Source organism: Aotus nancymaae, unplaced genomic scaffold (genome assembly GCF_030222135.1).
Source record: "Aotus nancymaae isolate 86718 unplaced genomic scaffold, 86718_ANA_hifiasm-v0.15.2.pri h1tg000051l, whole genome shotgun sequence".
Lineage (NCBI taxonomy): Eukaryota > Metazoa > Chordata > Mammalia > Primates > Aotidae > Aotus > Aotus nancymaae.
The window spans coordinates 13,204,204-13,222,198 of NW_026988465.1; the positions used below are offsets into that span (position 1 = coordinate 13,204,204).

The window sequence follows — 17,995 nt, forward strand, 5'->3', positions numbered from 1 at the left end:
TGACTGTTTCACTGTCTGGCTGACTCTGGTTTTAGTCTGATAAACGGAAAGTCACATTTGATTTCTGTAGGGGATCCAGGCTCTTCATGAGGAATCATCTCCCCGTGGGTACAATCCGCCAGCCGCAGCTCTGGATGCTGGGAAAGGGAAGAGGGCAGTGACAAGGGGAAAAGGAAAGAGAGGAGAAAGGGAAGGAGGGAAAGGACATCAGAACATCAGCACTGGGGAAAGAGCATCCTTGGCAAGATTAAGACTAGGCCCTGGACTCAGTGCGATCTCCCCAAACCCGAGGGCAGCCTGAGCACGGAAGCAGGTAAAACGCTAGCCATGGCGGCCGCACATCCCGAAGGAAGGTTATGGAGACACTGGCCAAGTGAACACTCTAACACCTATACTGTTTGTTTTCTTTCTTGAGACAAAATTTCGCTCTTGCTGCCCAGGCTGGAGTGCAGTGGCGCGATCTCGGCTCACTGTAACCTCCAGCTCACTGCAACCTCCGCTTCCTGGGTTCAAGCGATTCTCCTGCCCCAGCTGGGATTACAGGCATGAGCCACCATGCCCAGCTAATTTTGTACTTTTAGTAGAGACAGGGTTTCTCCATGTTGGTCAGGCTGGTCTCGAACTCCCGGCCTCAGGTGAGCCGCCCACCTCGGCCTCCCAAAGTGCTGGGAGTACAGGCGTGAGCCACTGTGCCCAGCCCACATAAACTTCTTAATGGAGTTAACAACTCCCCTAAAATGTTCTCAATACCCTCTCTCCCTTTTTTTTTTTTTTTTTTTTTGCCTTTTCTTCTTAGAGGGTAGATGATGTAGTTCTTAAATTTCTTTTTCAGAAATGCTGGTTCCATTCCTCACCTCTCCTTTACCTGGCTGGAAAATAAAATGAAGCCCTTGGTGAGCAGGACACCAGCTGGGTCTCGCCCTCAGAGCCAGGCGTTGAAAGTGCAGAGCAGTCCTTGCACTTTATTTCTGAATCTTCACCTGCCAGAGCCACTACTCTGCGAGATTCCCCTTAGCTCTGGGTCCATACTGGACCTACGATTCCCTCTCCCTTAATACACACACACACACACACACACACACACACCAACTCAGCAGAGGCTGCCAAAAATAATCCTGATCTCTGCAAGTTTCAAAAGAATTCCCAGTACGGCCACTCATATGATAACAGAGTGAGATAGTTAAAAACCAAATTTGATTATGGTTAAAAAACCCAAACAACATACAAAAATAGGGCTCCTGCACTGAAAGTTTCCTTTTTCTTTTTTTCTTTTTGAGATGGAGTCTCGCTCTGTTGTCAGGCTGGAGTGCAATGGCACAATCTCGGCTCACTGCAACCTCCACCTCCTGGGTTCAAGCGAATCTCCTGCCTCAGCCTCCCGAGTAGCTGGGACTACAGGTGTGGGCCACTATGCCAGGCTAGTTTTTGTTTTTGTAGTAGAGACAGGGCTTCACCATGTTCACCAGGATGGTCTCGGACTCCTGACCTCATGATCCGCTCGCCTCGGCCTCCCAAAGTGCTGGGATTACAGGAGTGAGCCACCGCAACCGGCCTGAAAGTTTCCTTAATGAGTTACATGCTTGGTGTGTCTGTCTCTTTCTGCCTCTCCAAGTTGTCTTCGAAGTTTCCCTTCACACCGTCCCCTCCCTTTCTCCTTGGAAAGGAACAACTCGCCATTAACACTAGAGACGACACCCCTTTCGGACAAATCTGACTGGTGTGTTCAAACTTGGACATACAAACAGTGATCCTGGGGTCAGTTCTTACGGACAAGTATCTCAGTCTCTTACTAACCACTGAAGTCTGAGTTACTGCTGCTGTGTGGGCACACCACTGCCCACAAGAGGCTGAACCGTCAGTGGAACTGACAAGAACCAGGCTAGCAAGCAGCAGATGTGAGTGATTCCACAGGTGGCGGCTGTAGGTGGGCACAGTGCCATGTGCTGTGATCCTGAGAGCTGTGGGATTGGGTTTTGGGAATTCCATGCCCTTGGGTTTTGGTTATCTCACATCCAGACCCTCTTTGCAATGATCTGATTTTCTTTCTTTCTTTCTTTGGAGCGATGGGGTCTTGCTATGTTAACCAGGCTGGTCTTGCACTCCTGGCCTCAAGAAAGCCTCCTTCCTTGGCCTCCCAAAGTGCTAGGATTATAGGCATGAGCCACTGTATCTAGCCAATGATCTGATTCTAACAAACACAATAAAGTAGCAGCCTTCCGCGTTCAATCCTTGTTCATGCTGAAGTAACAGTGAGATCCTACTGAAACACAACCCTCTTTCTCTCCTCTGCCCCCCCAAATTTGTAACTTTTTTGGAAGGGGCAATGACTTTTTTCTTTCTTTCTTTCTTTGGAGACAGGTCTTGCTCCGTCACTCAGGCTGGAGCACCATGACATGATCTCGGGTCGCTGCAACCTGCGCCTCCTGGGCTCAAGTGATCCTCTCCTCAGCCTCCCAAACAGCTGGACTACAGGTGCACACCACCACACCCAGCTAATTTTTGGATTTTTTGTAGAGATGGGCTTTTGCAATGTTGGCCAGGCTGGTCTTGAACTCCTGGCCTCAAGTGATGCACCCACCTCGGCCTCCCAGTGCTGGGATTACAGGCGTTAGCCACTGGGCCCAGCTTGGGAGCAGCAATTATTTGATGGCCCTTGTTGGTTTTATTCCAACATCAACAATGAACATCACAAGGAAATTACAGATGACACAATAGAAAGTTCCCAATCCTTAATAATTTTGGTCAGATATCTAGGAGGGTGGAGATTTAAGAGAATGGTTGTCTCAATATCAAAGGATATTTCAGTAAGAACAGGATTTCTCATGACAAGAGAAGCACTTAAAGACTAGGATGGAAGCGAAAAATAAAGTAAAAGACCTAAAACACTCATGCTGAAGAAATGCAGTGTCGAAGGAGTAATGTCACCTATTTACTCTCTCAGCATAGGTTTTTTTTTTTGAGATGGAGTCTTACTCTGAAACCCAGGCTGGAGGTCAATGGCCCAATCTCAGCTGACTGCAACCTCTGCCTCCCAGGTTCAAGCGATTCTCCTGCTTCGGCCTCCTAGCTGGGATCATGGGCACCTGCCACCACGCCTGGCTAATTTTTGTATTTTTAGTAGGGACAGGGTTTCACTGTGTTGGCCAGGCTGGTCTCAAACTCCTGACCTCAGATGATCGACCAGCCTTGGCCTCCCAAAGTGCTGGAATTACAGGTGTGAGCCACTGCACCTCGCCAATCTAGGGTTTTTGTAAGGCTCAAATAACTGTGTTTTGTACAGCTTTCCCTTGTAAAAAGCACAGCACGTGATTTACACCTAATACTTGCCAATCAATTACAATGACAGAATAAAATTACACTACAAAAGCATCAAAAAAGTTGCCCCTTTTGCCTGCCTGAAAAGTACTAATAATAAACTTTTCTCTTTAAATTTCAACGTTCACTCTTAAGAAAGGGAATGCCAAATGCTCCTACATTTCCATACCTACCAGCCACTAAACTCCTATGTGAGACCTACTCAGAGTGAACTGGTCCATGCGCCCCCTGCTGGTCCTCCTGTAGCAGTGATCCAATAAAATCCCACAGGGTTTCAGGAGGGATATTCATGCAAGAGTGGTATGTCAGAATGCGAAATCAGAACATTTGCATATAGTAGGCCCAGCCAGAAAAGGAATAGGTTAATTAGCCCAAGGCACCACCGGGGAAGAAAAAGCAGCGGCGTAAAAGTCCTTTCAAAGCCAAGTAAAATGTCAAACACATTCAGGAATAGGTCTATTAGCAATGCAAATATAACACTGCCGGCACAATTGAAAGCACAATACACAAAACTAGAAAACTCCTCTGAAAGTACTTCTTTAAGAAGCCAGCTTTCGTCAACTTGAAAAAAAAAATGCTGATTTGGTTCTCAGTAGCACTGAGGTTTAACTATGCTGTTTATTTGAGAGATGTGTGCTTAGTCGGCCCTGAAGACTCACTGGTCTTCTGCTAATGATTGCTAAGACATACTGGCCTTAACACACAAATCCAAATTTATTTTTCTGAAAAGTTATCCACTGATAAACAGCATCTTTTCCAGAGACTGCCAATGAGAAATCAAGGACACAATGATTAAGACAGAAGCTGCAGGGACCTGGGGCCAAACTGATAAAAAATTTCCACCCATCCTCCTCCTACATTTAGGACTATTGACCAGTGCAGCACGGAGCAGACAAGGCTCTCCAACGCAGACGAATGTGTCCCTTCTCTGGAACCTGTAAGCGTTTAGTACAGATAAGGGGAAACCGGAGAGTAGAGATTGGATCTTGCTGTATTTTCAATGAACCACCAGAGGGCGCCCCAGGATGGTCCCACATTCCTGGTCTGTTGGGTGATGATTCATGGGACTAAAGAACAGAGAAGTAACTTACGAAGGTGGAAAAGTAGAGTAGGAAAATAAGGAAGAAAGAAAAAGAAAAGAAATAGAAAAAAGAGAGTGGGATTTCTGCCCTTAGAGTCTCTAGTTGTAGACAACTGGCCACTGTGTCCTGAATCGACTCCCCAGGGGTCCCTGAGTTTAACTCGGGAAGCATCTCCCACAGCAGAAAGATTTCTTCCAAACATGGGGCCGTGCACAAGTATGTCAATACCAAGTTACCAGCGAGCTACACGTGCAGATCGCACTGTTTAAACCTTACATTGGAAAAGGGAAATTGGAGGGGGAGTTAATAGATGAATCAAGACAAATGTACTTAGGGTTTGCCCGATAATCACCGTTCTGAATACATTCATCTTAAGCCGCTTTATAGCTACATTCTCTATCTCTCTATTATCGTTTCTAATTTTAGCCCAGTAGTATAAGGCCTCACTAGTCGAAGTGTGGTCCTCCGCCCCGTGACATCAGCATCCTTGGCAAGTTTGCTGGAAATGCAGAATCTCAGGCCCCACCCAGACCTGCATTTTAACAAGCTATGCAGATGATTCATACGCACGGTAAGGTTTGAGGAACCGTGGTATCTCTCAGGGTAAGTTTTCTGCTGCTAAACTCTTAAGGAAATTAAACACCTCTAGCCTCTTCCTGATGGGGTGGGCACCGGGAAACCAAACTGGGTGCTGCATGTAAACACAGAGTCGATGGAGCCTCAAAGACAAACAGCTAATATTTAGGTGACGCTCCTCTGGGGTCATCTAAACCCAATACAGCTCTAAATAACAAATGCCGCTTTCCTTCTGGTTCTTTAAACAACTGCAGAGAAACGTACTTTAAAAACGCTATTATCATAAATTTTATACACAACTCAATCGTTCCCAGGAAGAAAAATGAAATTTAACAAAGGAAGCACCACACTTATAGCTCTGCTATAATTTTGTTTCAAGAAATTTTTTGCTATTACCATGGATTCAGACTGCCTTAGAAGTGATGGGAAAATGAGACGCTTCTGTGCTAGGGATATGGGGAATACATGCCCACTGGCTGCAAGTCCGGTAAATAACAGTCAACTGCTCGCAGTGGAAGATAGTCTTAGAATTTGATACAGAAAATCCTAAAAATGCATCTCAAACCTAGGGCAAGACATTGCTTTGCCTACACCCCCAATCCTGTGTTTCTCAGTTTGAGTGAACCCATGACGTATATGTCTGTGGACAAACAGGGCACAGTTACAGCTTTAAAGAAGAGGAAGAGCAGGCTGACGAGCTTGTGCCAGGACTGGAAAACTATGTATGCGAACACTGAGGAGGGCAGAATACCTGGGCATGAAGGCAGCGGGCACGGCAAAGATTCTCAAAGTCCTGACTCACCAATCTCCCTCCAATTTTATTACATCACTGAACTGGCAGCCTGTGTAGTGCACTTCATTTGGCTAAACATTAAAACAGGTCCAAAGCCGGAAGGTCTGGAGCACCCAGAACGGAGAAAGGTGGGTTGGATGATAGCTGTACTTAGATGACTTTCTGGTGGACTGAACAGGCACGCCCCCAAAGTGGATCACACATTCATTCATCAAACACTCATTTGGTTTCTCATATGTACGATGGGGACCTCGATTGATCAATGTCAGCGTGAAGCAAATGGCATGCCAGAACTCTATTTTTAGTTCTGTTCTATTCAACACTAATAAAGTGTTTTGGTTATCATATTCTGAAGTAACAGAAGGCTGGAAGCGATATATGTTGCGAGTAAGATTCAAATATATCTTCAGAAGCTGGAATGGGATGGTACAGAACCGGGGAAATTAAGATCAGTGAGAATCAATGTAAATGCCTGCCCTTGGTTTCAACAGCTCAATTAGCCTAGTAGCAGGGTTGAAGAGATCTGGCTTAATAATGGTTTCAATGAAAGAGCCCAGGAAGTTTTTGTGTGACTACACACTCAATGTGAACTGACCGTTTGGTAGGGTTCTTAAAAAGTTGTAGTAATTATAAGCCTCATTTTAAAAAAATACAATGTTCAGGCTGGGTGCAGTGGCTCACACCTGTAATCCCAGCACTTTGGGAGCCCAGGAGCTCGAGGCCAGCCTTGACAACTTATCGCGACCCTGTCTCTACAAAAAATACAAAAATCAGCTAGGCATGGTGGTTCGCATCTGTGGTCCTAGCTACCCAGGAGGCCAAGGCAGGAGGATCGCCTGAGCCCAGGAGGTCGAGGCTGCAGTGAGCCATGATTGCTCCACTGCACCCCAGCCTGGGTGACAAAGCGAGACCCTGTCCCAAAAAAAGAGAAAGAAAACAATGTTCAGAATAAGGGAATAAATACTGCAACCATAGAGGGCGCAGGTGAAGCCACAGTTGAAGTCTTGCTATAAGGCATGTCGCAAGGATGGGACATGTTTGGGGGGAGTGATCAGTTGGGCAAGAGGTCTGGAGGCGAGGCAGGTGATTAACAGCTGAGACAACTGAGAATGGGTGGCCTGAGGAAGGACAGAAAAAAAGGGCAGCATTAGGAAGCAATGAGAATTGTTAATAATGGACAAGGCTGCCTTACAAGTCAGGGATCCCTGGGTCACCCCAAGGGTCAGGGTGGATACGCAGGGATATGGGGTAGGGGTCCCTGCCCTGGTTGGGTGTTTGAGCGACTTACTGTACATTTATTTCCCACTAGGAATATCTGAGACTGTGATTACACTCTGCGTCAAGGTGGCTGGCTTGTAATCCTGGCCTACTGTCACAGTTTCTTCTGGCTGTGTCTTCCGTGGAAACTGACTATTGCCCTTCTCTTCTGTGTCTGCCCAGCCAGGAGCTTCATGGAGTAAGCTTCTTGGTCCAAAATGAGGAGGCTCCTGAAGGGGATTGAAGACCCTGTCTGGGGACATCCAGGCCAGAAACCAGCAGAGAGGCGAGCGGGGACCTGGCCCAACTTTGCAGAAGGTGCCGTTTGAGAGCCTCACCCCCACTCACTCGGGTTTCCCTTCCCAGCTCTGCACCCCTGGGGCATGGGATCTTGCACTTCACAGAAGTGTGGTGAGTGAGAAGTGAAAGCTCGCAATCCAAGCTAGAAGAAGTCCACTTGAGGGCCTAAGGACATAAAAAATAGATAAATCTGTGTATCTTCATTTTTATCATGAATAAGCAAGGACAGTGGGTTGAATGGCAGATCCCTAAACGTTCTGCCCACCCAGAACCTGGGAATGGCTTTATTTGGCCAAAGGGTGTTTGCAGATGTAATTATAGATGTGGGAATGAGATCATGCTAGAGGGTCCACGTGGACCCTCGATTCAAACACAGATGTCCTTGTAAGAGAAAGGCAGAGAAAGATGTGAGCTGTGCAGAGGTGAAGGCCCTATGGAGGCAGAGGCAGAGAGCCTGGGATGACGCAGTCCCGAGCCAAGGACCACCTGAAGCTGTTAGAAGCAGGAAGAAGCAAGGAGAGATTCTCCCCTGGAGCCTTTGAAGGGAGCGTGCCCTCACCAGCACCTCAATTTTAGACTTCAAGCCTCCAGAAAGTTGAGCGAATACCTTTTTATTTTCTTTGAGATGGAGTCTCGCTCTTGTTGCCCTGGCTGGAGTACAATGGTATGATCTCGGCTCACCGCAACCTCCGCCTCTTGGGTTTAAGTGATTCTCCTACCTCAGCCTCCTGAGTAGCCAGGATTATAGGCACGCACCACCACGCCTAGCTAATTTTGTATTTTTAGTAGAGACGGGGTTTCTCCATGTTGGTCAGGCTGGTCTCGAACTCCTGACCTCAGGTGAGCCGCCCACCTCGGCCTCGCAAAGTACTGGGATTACAGGCGTGAGCCACTGAGCCCGGCCAACTTTTCTGTTTTAAGCCACCACATTTTTTGGTAATTTATCATGGTAGCCCTAAGAAACTCATCCAACTATCTTCCATTTGTTGATCATTTATTATTATACATGCCAAGAACCTGACTTAAATATCTCATTTACTCCTCACAACTAATTTGTGAAGTGTGTATTATGATCTCCATTTTCCAGATGAGGACACTGAGGCTTTCCCAAGGCCACATAGTCAGAAGTAGAACTAGTGCTGAAAATCCCTTTCCTGATCCACCCAACCACGACGGCGGGTTACACTCACATCCTGGGACGCGCTAGGGCGATGGCAGCCTCATAGCAAATATGCCTATTTATTTTTCATGTAGAAAAGGGACAGAATGCCTAAGTAGGGAAAAGATGTCTAGAGGACCTGTGCACCACGTCGAGACTAACCAAGGACTGCAGCTGGTGAGACGTTCAGTGAGGAAGAGGCTGGTCAGTGATCAAGCAAGAGCGGTCAGGAGGTTTGTATGTCTCAGGCAAGCGAGCAGGGGCCCTCAGGCCCAGCATCCAAGTCCAAGACCACCCACTCAACTGTGATCCAGGCCACAGGAGAGCTGAGACTGCAGAAGGAGCCTCTTGCACAAGTCGGACAGGAAGAACTGAGAGCACTAACGTGCCTTCTAAACAAGCTCTCTCCCGCTAGTGTTACAAGAAGCGAGTTCAATCCTGCACCCTGGCACAGGCTCCTCTGAGTCGGTGGCAGCCAGCAGCATGTACCACATTTCCCTTTTCTTTGAGGCCAGACCTTGCTCGGGGTGGCGGGGGTGGGATCTGCCACCGCTGCCAGCTGGGATTACAGCGGGTCAAGGAAAGGCAGGAGAAAAGCCTGGAGAAAGGGTCCCACTACTTACATGATTAGCATCACGAATAATAGTGTTTTTTTGGCCCTATACAGCTATAGATTTTTTTTTGGCAATGAATACCACTATACTTAAAGCAATGATTAAATAATTTAAATCTACCCCAAATGATAGTCTCATTTGGTGCTCGCAGGCTTGGGTAGCTCTGCTTCCAGTGTGGAGTCGTCCTCTAATTAAGGACCTTGAAGGGGAGGCTGGAAGGAACTCCTCAAGACGCACAGCTCCACTGGCTGCTGTTCTGCTGACCCCATCTGCTTGGCACGTGGTGAAATTGCCGTCTCCCTTATCCCTAAGTGGGGCTCAGTGATTGGCTATTACCTGTCCACATCACGGAGAGCAGGCTGGGCTTCATCAATTCTTAGATTCCTGGCTTCTGCCATTGCTATTCCTAGCGAACAGATCAGAGTATGGGGGTGAAGTTAGTGAGCTCCACCACCCCTGGAAACATCAGGAGATTGGCCATGTGGCTGGGGTCCCCCTGTGTGGTTCATGGCTCACGCCAGTGAGTGCTGAAGGATGGGTTTGGATGAGGAAGGAGGAGGGGCGAGGCCACAGCTGGGCTGGGCCATCCCTTGAAGCCAGCTCACGTGGGAAACTCACTGCCGTGGCTGTGTGGCCAGTGTCGCTGGCGGCCTGCCCGTACCAGAATTCCTGGAAAGGCTCAAGATGGAAAATAACCATCTGGATCCAAGCTGGTCCCAAATGAATTGTCTGACAGAGGTTGAGTTGGAGCTTTTAAGAAAAGCTGGAAATGCCTGTCTGTCAAGACCTTTCCTGATTCAATACATAAGCAAATACTTTTTTGTTCTAAAGCGTAGTGCGGGCCAGATTCGCTACCAGGGCACCCACGTTTCTGTTTATCCACCACTCTGGTTGAGGGCTAGGAACAGTTACCCAGGCGCTTGCCACACTGCCTGGGGTTAGTGGTTCTCATCCCAGAACAGACTGACTTGTTTGAAAGCAAGAGGAAGTTGGCCCTCTTCATTATCTTATTCTGGGGACTGATGAGAAAAGGTGAAAAGTACTGGCCAAGGTAACACAGTTAGAGCTGGGGTCGGGAGGAGAACCTGCCACTTTGACTCTCAGTTGAATGTGTCTTACCGCCACTGTGACAGATCTCACTACAGAATGCATGAAGCATTCATGTCCGTGATCCTATTTAGAGTATCAAAATGAAATATGAATATTATTACTAACAACGATGGATAATAGATCAACAGTATCACTACTACTGCTACCAAGGACACACAGAATTGCAGTTAGAGTAGGCTATGATGTAAGGCAGAGCACAGGTTCAAACCTTGGCTTTACCCCAAACTGCCTATGTTATCCATTTTCCAAAATATAATTTTGGACAGGCGTGGTGGCTTATGCCTGTAATCTCAGTATTGTGGGACACTGAGGTGGGTGGATCACGAGGTCAAGACATCGAGACCATCCTGGCCAACATGGTGAAACCCCATCTCTACTAAAAATACAAAAATTATCTGGATGTGGTGGCACGCGCCTGTAGTCCCAGCTACTCGGGAGGCTGAGGCAGGAGAATCACTTGAATTTGGGAGGCGGAGGTTGCAGTGAGCCGAGATCGTGTCACTGCACTCCAGCCTGGTGACAGAGTGAGACTCTGTCTCAAACACACACACACACACACACACACACACACACACACATAATTTTAATTTTACTCAAAATTATACATGTGCCCCAGTAGGCAAAATTTTCATTTCAACAATGTGTAAACGTGTATTCTCTGCCTGTAAAATGGGGAGGAAGGAATGTGCACAGTCCCTGGTATCACGCACACTCGGTACATGGTCACCATCCTAGTTCTAATTCAGTGAACACGTCTTCATGAATTCTCAGTGACCATCCACACTTATCTGTTGCTCCTCTCTCCTGGCCATGATGTAATCAATACCACACCTTCAAACTATCAATTCTTTCAAACACGTGTGATACCAAAAGAGGAAGTGATGGGTGTTTGAGAACTCATTTTTTTTCTTCAGTTGAGAAATGAGATAATATTTGTAAGTGCCCAATGCGCAGACCCGCATACACACCAACCAGAAGGAAGGCAATTTGACACACACGCAGAATAAACAGAAAGCCTGGAGGCTAAACTCAAGGGCGGCATTTCCAGGGAAGGGTTAAGTGCAATGCCTCCGTGTTCCACTCTGCCTGCTTTTCCACAATACTGTTTGGATGAGTAATTCCCAAGACGCATGGTGGGGAAATGCAGAATCCTCCTTCCACATCCCACAGGGAAGGCTGCCAGCTGTCTACCCGCACACACTCTCACGAGCTTTGCCACACAACACGCTGCAAAGCGCCAGCCACCACTCCAGGAGGCCTGGGCTGGATCCTGCCAGCCCACCAGGGCGCTGGGTTTCCAGGACATTAAACACCCAAGTGTACAACAGAGATCATACAACTCTACATCACCTCAGAAAAGGTCTTGTGGGAACTGCGGTACTCTGGGTGGGTCTTAAACTATTCATTGTCCTTGGTGTGGCCGAATGAAAGGAAAGCCAATGCCTCCAGATAATTCAGAAACTAACCAGCTGTTCCTCCAGGTGTCACACATTGGCTTCCCTTCTACGGTTTCAGTCACTGAGACACTGCACAATTCAGCCATGCTCTTGACTGCAAAGATCCCAAGATATTCTGGGACCCAGGCTCCCTAAGGCACAGCAGGCAGGACAACTCACGATGCTTACTTTGTGCAGGCTACGACACTGCTTTACATGTAAGTAACAACCAGCACATAATCAGCCCATTTCAAAGACAAGGACACTGAAGCTCAGAGTGTGAGTCACTTGCCTAAGATTATATGGCTGAAAAAAAAAAAGGCAGAAACAACACACACACAAATTCTTTGGTTGTGCAGTGGGTTCACTAGTGTGTAGTGAAGAATTTAACCTCACCCAAACTAAGGTCTGGCCTTTGCCCCACCTGTAGGGAGGTGATCTCTGGCCTTCTGGAATGTCCTGTCTCATAGGAGTGTGTTTATTTGCCTGGGGAGACTGGCCACTGGATAGAGTAACAATGTGACTTATGATAGGGACTTTGGGCCATGAGTTATACATTCCAACCTCAGAGGAACTAATAATGAATGATATTTGCCTGAACTCCAGGAGGGCCTAGGGACTAGAGGTCAGCCATGAGGACAGCAGCAACTGAGCTCCAATAAAAACTCTAGACACTGAGGCTCACTTGAGCTTCCCAGGTTGGTAATTCTCCATGCGTACTGTCATACATTATGGCTGAGAGGGTGTAACACCGTTCATGACTCCATAGGGAGAGGGTAACAGAAGCCCCATGTCTGGACCCCTCCAGACCTCCTATAGCCCTCTTTCCATGCATCCTTTCCCTGTAATAAACTGTAACCATGAGCATAACAGCTTTCAGTGAGTTCTGGGAGTCCTACTGAATTATCAAAAAGGAGGGTGGTCTGGGAAACCCCCTCAACTTGTAATTCATGTTGCAAGAACTCTTCTCTCGACTTTTGTAGTTGGTCACCTTCTTATAGCTAGTGATGGTTATATGCTTAAATGGACCAAGTAATAAAATATAACAACACTTAAATAAAATCCATCAACGTTCAGGGATAAGAATGCCTTGTGAAACAATAATTAATCTAAATTGGTGTACCCCAAAACTGTGGCCAGGGAACAGGTGGATGCGTGGTACAGAAGGGAACAGGAATATATACTACCCAGTGTAATATAACCAGGGCCAGGGGCCACAGAGAAAGCCTTCCTGTGGAAATCTACCTAATAACACACATGTAAGAAGCACTGAGTGGATCAATTTTTGGGGTACAGAGTTAAAACTGTTGGAGCCCCCCATTGGGGAAACACATCAGCTAACTTCTGGTGTCTTTTTTTTAAATTTTATTTTTTTATTGCATTTTAGGTTTTGGGGTACATGTGAAGAACATGCAAGATTGTTGCATAGGTACACACAAGCCAGTGTGATTTGCTGCCTTCCTCCCCTTCACCTATATCTGGCATTTCTCCCCATGACTTCTGGTGTCTTAATATCCTCAGTCTGCTGAGTGAAACTGACTTACCAGAAATCTACCACAGTCATTGAATACTGAACAACCCAACAGACCAAATGGAGGTGTCGGCTCCCGCACTTGGCTCTCCAGAGCTTTGAGGACATACTTCCTCCAGAAAATAGAGGAGGATGCACGTGTGCCTGGGGCACTACTGGCTTCGCTGTGTTTGTGGTCATGCTGAACAATGGTGTATCAGTGGCAGCAGCTCTGACTGAGAGACCAGAACCCTGGCAGCTTAGGTACTGGGGCCACATTCTCTCTCCTGCGGAATATGAAATCAGCGCTGACGGCACATCTTCACCTAGGGAGCTTTTAAAACCACCACCAATGTCCAGCTGTACCCCAGACCAACTGAATATGAATCCCTGGAGATTGGGACCACCATTGGCATTTTGGGAAATGCACCAGGGGATTCTAATATGCAGCCAGAATTGAGAACCTTTGGTATAGAGGCTCTTTAAGCCCCCCAACTCCATCTGTCCTTGGAAGTATGTCTCGTTGCTATTATTATTTTGAGACAGAGTTTCATTAGTGTTACCCAGGCTTGTGCAACAGTGCAGTCTCAGCTCATTGCAACCTCCACTTCCCGGGTTCAAGAGATTCTCCTGCCTCAGCCTCCCAAGTAGTTGGGATTACAGGTGCCCGCCACCACACCCGGCTATTTTTTTTTTTGTATTTTTTGTAGAGATGGGTTTTCGCCATGTTGGCCAGGCTGGTCTCAAACTCCTGACCTCAGGTGATCCACCCACCTTGGCCTCCCAAAGTGCTAGGGTTACAGGTGTGAGCCATGGTGCCTGTCCTGTCCCAGTGATTTTAATTACAGCAGCCAACCCTTTCCCCCACTCTTGCCAACACGAAAGTCATGTTCTAACCTCCTTTAACCATACTTAAAATTATATGATATGTCCACAATGAGATACCACTTCATACTCATTAAGATGGACATTATGTTTGAAAAACAAAAACAGAAATGGAAAATAGCAAGTTGGTAGAGATGGGGAAACTAGAACCTATTGCATTGTTGGTGGGAACGTAAAATGATGCAGCTGCATGGAAAACATTCTGGCAGTCCCTCAAAACGATAAATATAGAATTACCATATGACTCAGCAGTTCCATGTCTGGGTATCTACTGCAAAGCACTGAAAGCGGAGACTTAGATGTTCCACACCCGTGTTTATAGCAGCATAGAGGATAGGCACACTAGCCAAAAGGTGTCAGCAACCCAGTGATCATCAACAGATGAATAAACTTTAAAAATGTGGTATATCCATATGACGGGATGTTATTCATGCCCCTCTCCTTACAAAGGAATGGAATTCTGATACAATGCTACGACATTATTACATCTGAAAACATTATGCTAAATGAAAGAAGTCAGACACAAAAGAACAATATCATATGATTCCTCTTCTATGAGGAATGTAGAAGAGTCAAATTCAGAGAGACGGAGAGTAGAACAGGGGTTAGCAGGAGCTGGGAGGAGGGGGCGATGGGCGTTGTTTAACGGGTCCAGAATTCCCCTTTGGTATGATGGAAACATTCTGGAGAGAGATGGTGGTGATGGTTGAACAAGCACGTGCCGCTTACTGTACATATAAACATGAATAAGATGGTAAATTTCATATTATGCATATTTTATCACCAGGCAAAAATTTCAAAAATAAGTATGTCATGATCTTACAAGTTTATGAACAAACTGCATATCTGCTTTGAAACCACACAGGCCCCGCCCCCTCATGTGCTTGGAGCTACAAGGATTTCTGAGATACCTGTTGGCATTGGCCTGTATTCCAGGACTGGATGTCAGGGCGCTAAACCTTACACCCTTTCTCACATCCGCAAAAGGGACTGTGAGCTCTAAAAAGAGAAGCAGCATTGTCTTCGTTGATCGTCATTGCTCCATCATGTCATTGCTCACTGAAGACTGGAAGCTGGCTGATATCCCTGTGTGCCTCTTCTCCCCTGATTCTGCCACCAGGTTATGTCAGTTCCACCCTCTGAATCAGGTGATGGACCACCTAGTAAAAATCTGTGGCTCTGCAGGCTGAGAGCAGCCACAGACAGTTCGTAATCAGTGGCTGTGGGTGTCTGTGTCCTGATCAAATCTCAAATAAGCCTGCTACAGGCCGCTGGGTATGTGTTCCCTCTGCTCTGTTAGAGCACTTTCCACACCAGCCACCGCTCCTCCGCAATGCATGGTCACCTGTTTTCTAATGCAGTGGTTCTTATACTTGAGCGTAGGCATCACATTCACCTGGAGTTCCCAGATGCTGCTGATACTGCTGGTCCAGGAACCACACTTCAAGAAGCACTGGCCTCACCCATCTTTCAGGTCTCTCCCGTAAGTCTCTCCCCACTCTAACCCCATACCCTCTGCCTCTCTGCCGTGCCTCCTTAGCACCCTGCTGCCGTTCAGTAATCGCTTCCTTGACTATCCTCCAAGGCCCCAATTCAGCTAACACCAGCCACCCCTGCATGCCTTCACCATAGTGGGCGTGATGATATTGGGCATCAACTTGATTGGACTGAAGGATGCAAAGTATTATTCTTGGGTGTGTTTGTGAGGGCGTGGCCAAAGGAGATTAACATTTGGGTCACGGACTGGGAGAGGAACATCCACCCTCAATCTGGGTGGGCACCATCTAATCAGCTGCCAGCGAGGCTAGAATGAAAGCAGGCAGAAGGCAGAAGGACGAGATAGGCTGAGGCTTTCCGCCTTCATCTTTCTCCCATGCTGGATGCTTCCTGCCCTGGAACATCGCACTTGAAGTTCTTCAGCTTTTGGGTTCTTGGATCTACATCAGCGGTTGGCCAGGATCTCGGGCCTTCGGCCACAGGCTGAGGGCTGCACTGTCAGCTTCCCTGCTTTTGAGGTTTGGGGACTCAGACTGGCTTCCTTGCTTCTCAGCTTGCAGACAGCCTACTGTGGGACTGCACCTTGTGATCGTGTGAGTCAATACTCCTTAATAAACTCCCCCTCATACATACATCTATCCTGCTAGTCCTGTCTGTCTAGAGAACCCTGACTAATACAGTGGGTCCCCTAACTGCTATTTCCTTAGGCAATCATTCCTAAAATCTCAGCAAAGCCACTCTGGGCTGCTGCAGTCCTTGTTTTCACGTGTCTTCCTCATTAGACCTGCAACTCAATGCTGCTTATAGACAGACATCCACAACCCCCTGGGCTTGTAGGGTGCTGTCCTTTGTTGGTTCCTGTTCTTATCCTGTATCAATCTCTTGCAGTCTGTGTTCCTTACAAGCTGGTTATTAAAAGGCAAAGGATTTCTGGATCATTTTCTAGCTTTTGGATGTGATGATAAAAAACTGAACTCATGACACAGGGACATAAAATAATGTGTATCTGCAAAGAATCTGTCCCTAGAAATTCCAATTCTAACATACTTTCTCTCACGTGAGATTATTAACCCGTTACTTCCTGTATCCGGAAGTACAAGTATAATAGATTAAGTGAGATGTTAAAGACGTGTGCTATATAGGAAGGCCTCTAAACATTCACACCCAATTATCCAAAATGAATTACACATTGTCTTATACTCAATCTCAAGGAACGCTTCAGCAGTCTCTGGACTTACTGGAAGAGGCCTGGATTTACAAAGACAACAATTTTGTTGAAACCAGCCTAGATAAGAATTCTCTCTGGAATAAACGTTTGTTTTAAAATTAGGGTATGACTCACACTCGGTGAATGGGTGGCTGCGTTCTGACCCTCAAAGGTGAATGGTTCATTTTGAAAAGCGCAGCAAGTGGGAAGCCTACTTTCTACCTCCACTGACTTCAGAGTGACACTGCAGTGTAGCAGGGCACAAGATGGCTCCGAGTGGTTTAAAGTCACCAGCAAGATGGACAATGGGAGGACTCGCTACCTGCAGCTGTTTCCAATAAAAAAGCTGAGTAATTACAGCAGCCTCTCCCGGGACTCACGTGCCGCCCAGCACAAAGCCAACGGAACATTAAGAACACTGAATGAGCTGCCAGAAACCCTTTGGCATTGGGATGCCAAACTGCTCCTCCTCCCCCCGCTTGGCGTCATTAACTTAATCAGGTATTCATTCAATTAAAAAAATGTACACTCTCCCTGGACGTAAGTGACACCCTCTGAACGAGGCACGCTGTCAAATCGGCTGCATCCAGCAGGATGTGTGAGGGCAGCTCTATATTCCTTTATTTCTTTTATTTTTAGTTTATTTATTTATTTATGAGATGGAGTCTCGCTCTGTCACCCAGGCTGGAGTGCAGTGGTGCCATCCCAGCTCACTGCAACCTCTGCCTCCTGGGTTCAAGTGATTCTCGTGCCTCAGCCTCCTGAGTAGCTGGGATTATAAGCACCTGACATCATGCCTGGCTAGTTTTTGTATTTTTTATAGAAACCAGGTTTCACCATATTGGCCAGGACGGTCTCAAACTCCTGACCTCAAATGATTCGCCGGCCTCAGCTTCCCAAAGTGCTGGGATTACAGGCGTGAGCCACCACACCCGGCCTATTTATTTTTAAATTTAGGGGCTGGGAAGATGGGAATCCTCGTCTATTCAGTACTCCTTGGACATGCAGGGCAAGGGAGGTTATAGTGAACACCTGGTCAAAGACTAAAGCGAAGAGACGCCTTGCTCACTCTGCATTCTGAGACATAAACACTTGATACCACAGTTCTGACTTCTGAGCAAGAAGTGCACGGCTGACTTCAGTGTCACGTTAGACCGGGCTACTGGCATTTGGTAACTGGTGACTTTAGGAAAGTCTTTCAACTTTCTCTCTCTTTGTTGACACAGGGTCTCACTCTGTCACCTGGGCTGGAGT

The 17,995-nt window shown here is 47.0% G+C and overlaps 1 protein-coding gene across 1 annotated transcript in view; it reads right to left on the reverse strand.

Annotated features, from left to right (window-relative positions):
• Positions 1-8: 8 nt before the first annotated feature.
• LOC105733862 (uncharacterized) overlaps positions 9-17,995 on the reverse strand; it is a 435,752-nt gene continuing 417,765 nt past the window's right edge. The window contains exon 7 of the mRNA XM_021665320.2: positions 9-137. Within this exon, the coding sequence (XP_021520995.2) occupies positions 9-98 (90 nt within the window). The 5' untranslated portion in view covers positions 99-137. The remainder of the gene's footprint in view (positions 138-17,995) is intronic.